This window comes from Pinus tabuliformis, chromosome 4_2 (genome assembly GCF_031772625.1).
Source record: "Pinus tabuliformis cultivar Carrire ecotype Pingquan chromosome 4_2, CPIR1, whole genome shotgun sequence".
Lineage (NCBI taxonomy): Eukaryota > Viridiplantae > Streptophyta > Pinopsida > Pinales > Pinaceae > Pinus > Pinus tabuliformis.
In genome coordinates this window covers 78,094,837-78,098,172 of record NC_142304.1, presented here as the reverse complement: position 1 = coordinate 78,098,172, position 3,336 = coordinate 78,094,837, and the positions used below count along the sequence as shown (strand labels likewise).

The following is a 3,336-nucleotide window of genomic DNA, read 5'->3' as shown; positions in this document are numbered from 1 at the left end:
AACATTTCAAGTTTATACAGAAAGAGGACTAAAATATCGAAGACTCTGTGGAACGTTTTAAATACACATTATAGAGATAAGGTCACTCTAACCTGGATAAGGATATTTTGAACATTATCCTTCTCCGAGCCTTTCGAGACAACTCTTTAGAGTTGTTAAACATAGTAGGAAAGGGAGATATATCAAAAGATAACTTTGATACCATCTGTGAGCTATGCATCTAGTGCTCAAGGGGAGTTGGAAGGAATAAATCAGGGGTTCGGTCAACAAAAGTATCTGGTGGAGGTGTCAAAAAAGCAAAAATTGGAAATCTGCTGGATAACTTGAGGACTGACATCCTGAGTACCATGTCTGCACAAATGGACACGCTGCAAGTAAAACATAAACAACTGGGATTGGAAATAACTATGGCTATATTTTTCCTAGAGTACTTGAAGAAGCATCCACAAAGGGAATGCCCATTGAACTCTGTAGAGGAATGTGTAATCTGTGAGCTGAATCATGCAACAAGTTTATGCCCCTCCTTGCCAGGATTAAAAGCGGTTTTTCAAGGGACATGCGAAGAAATGGAGCAGTTGTACTTTATGGGACCTAAAAATCCATGGAAAACTCGGGCACCAATGGGAAATCAAGGTATGTTTCTAGATCCATCTCAGTATTTCAATAATTTTAATATGGGTCCTCATTCCATGCCTTATCCACCTATGTGGCCCCAATACCAACTTCCACCCTGTCATAAATGGACTCCTCAAGCTAGTTCAAGTTCTTCCTAGGTTTCGAACTGGCGTGGACCTTCTCCTCCTGTGTAGTTTCCCCAGACAATACCATAACAAAAACTCCAGTTGCCTTCTAATATGCCTCCTAGTAATCAGCCTTTTCGTCCTCAACTTCCGATCCAACCCAATCTGAATCCTAACAATAAACGGGCTCAACAAACTAACACCCTAAACTTACCTTCTTATAGCATCTCCACCGTGGAACTTTATGAGATGAATTTGAGATCGGGGCGAGTAGTAGATGCTCAACCCTCACTTGTTATCATTGAACAGGTTCACAGTGAGGCAAAGGAACCAAAAATAGTTGAAGAGGAATTGAACCAAGTTAGGAAAAGTCAGACACCTCCTCTGCTGCTAATTACTCAAAAACACCAAGCTGAACCACCCTATTCAGAAAGATTGGTTTTGAGTAAGCAGATCCCTCAAGCTGAGTTTGACTTCTTAGGGGAGTTACAAAATGTGTTTGTTAATATCCCCATGTTACAAGCTATGAGGGACGTACCTATATATGCAAAAAATCTCAGGGAATATTGTACTAAGAAGCCTAAAACGAAATCGAGGGACCCACTCACCATTCATGTGATGGGAAAGTTATTAGATTTTATGATGGGGAAGGTCATGCCTGTGAAATATGGGGATTTTGGGAACCCAATTTCAACCATGCAAATTAATGGAGTAGAAATTCCAAATGTGCTGGTAGATTTGGGTGCTGCCATAAATGTCATTACTGCTGAGACTATACAAGCATTGGGTCTTCGAAACCTGAAACATACACCTACCGTGTTAGAGTTGGCAGATCGATCTATAGTTAAGCTAGTAGGGAAGTTAGAAGATATCAAAATATCAGTTGATTCATGGCACTACCCTATGGATTTCCTGGTACTGCAAATGTAGTCCCCAATTGGTGGCCATCCACTGATTCTGGGAAGACTGTGGCTGACAACTGCAGATGCTTACATTAGGTGTTGTTTTGGGCGTATGGTTATCTCAAATGGGTAGGTTACTAAAAATATGGTGTTATACCCTCCCACAGAACCTAGCCCATCAGTGAAACCATTTGGCCGCAAGAAACCTTTACCAAAGGAAGAATATAAATCTAAAAATGAGGAATTAAGACCAGTCCTTACTATCGGACAGACCCTTCAGTTGAAAACAGAAATAGAAGATGACACAATTACTACTTTTATTAGTGATCCCTGTTATGTTTCAAATTCAAATTAGTTAATCCTATAGTCCATCTTGAGTTTTGAAATGCGGGAAAATATTGGAATAGTAGATTGGTTCGATGAGATACCTATAACTGCATCCCATGACAACATTTCTGTGGAAATAGATCCTGGAAAGACCCTGAATATTAATCTAGAGCTGCCAGAATCCTAGACAAAATAGCTCTTGGATGTTCTTCGAAAACACAAATAAGCCTTCGCCTGGGACTATACAAACATGAAAGGGATTCTTGCCAATCTATGTACCCATCATATATACATCAAAGAGAACTGTCATCCTATGAGACATCCCCAAAGAAGGATGAACCCTGCTCTGAAAAACATTGTCAAGGAAGAACTTCAAAAGCTGCTGGATTTGGGGTTTATCTACCCCATTTCGGACAGCCAATGGGTCTTCCCATTAGTGATTATCCCCAATGAAAATGGTAATGGCGGATATGTGTGGATTACAGAGAACTAAATAAGGCAACGCAGAAAGACCATTTTTCGTTACCATTCATTGACCAAGTCTTGGATACTTTGGCTGGGAAGAAGTTCTTCTCCTTCCTAGACGGATTTAGTGGGTACAACCAGATCCAGGTAGCTCCTGAAGATTAGGATAAAACCACTTTTACATGCCCTTGGGGAACTTTCACATACGGGGTCCTCCCATTTGGTCTTTGTAATGTGCCTGTGACATTCCAAAGGGAAATTTTGGGGATTTTCTTTGATCTGGTAGATGACAGTGTTGAGATTTATATAGATGATTTCACTCCATATGGGGATTCATTCAAGGAGGGGTTGGAAAATCTGGAAAAAAATTTCTTGAAAGATGCAAACGGGTGCATGTATGTTTGAGTACCATAAAATGCCACATGATGATGGAGGAAGGAATAGTCTTGGGACATTTAATTTTTTTTTTTGGAATTCGAATGGATCCATCTAAGATAAAGGTAATATTGCACTTCCCGATACTAAAACACCCACACAGGTACGTAGCTTTATTGGTTGTGCTAGTTATTACAAGTGCTTTATAGAAAACTTTGCTAAAACATCACTTCCACTTTTTCAATTTCTGACAAAAGATGTAGATTTTGTGTGGACAGATGACTATGATGCAGCCTTTGTGAAGATCAAGGAACTTTTTCTGTAGCACTCTGATCCTTCGAGGGCTAGAATGGACATTACCATTCCATATTCATGTGGATGCCTCTTAGACAATAGTTGGGGTAGTTTTGGGACAACAAGTAGAAAAGGTACCAGATGCGTTTTACTATGTTAATAAGAACTTGGCTCCTGCTGAGTTAAACTATACAGTGACTGGAAAAGAATTCCTTGCTATCATCTACTCCATC

The 3,336-nt window shown here is 39.9% G+C and overlaps 1 protein-coding gene across 1 annotated transcript; it reads left to right on the top strand.

The window, feature by feature from the left end:
* The first annotated feature begins 854 nt into the window (after window positions 1–854).
* Window positions 855–1,670, top strand: LOC149168299 (uncharacterized). The gene has a single exon (XM_089424882.1). The coding sequence runs from the start codon at window positions 855–857 to the stop codon at window positions 1,668–1,670; it is 816 nt and encodes a 271-aa protein (XP_089281008.1).
* Window positions 1,671–3,336: the final 1,666 nt, after the last annotated feature.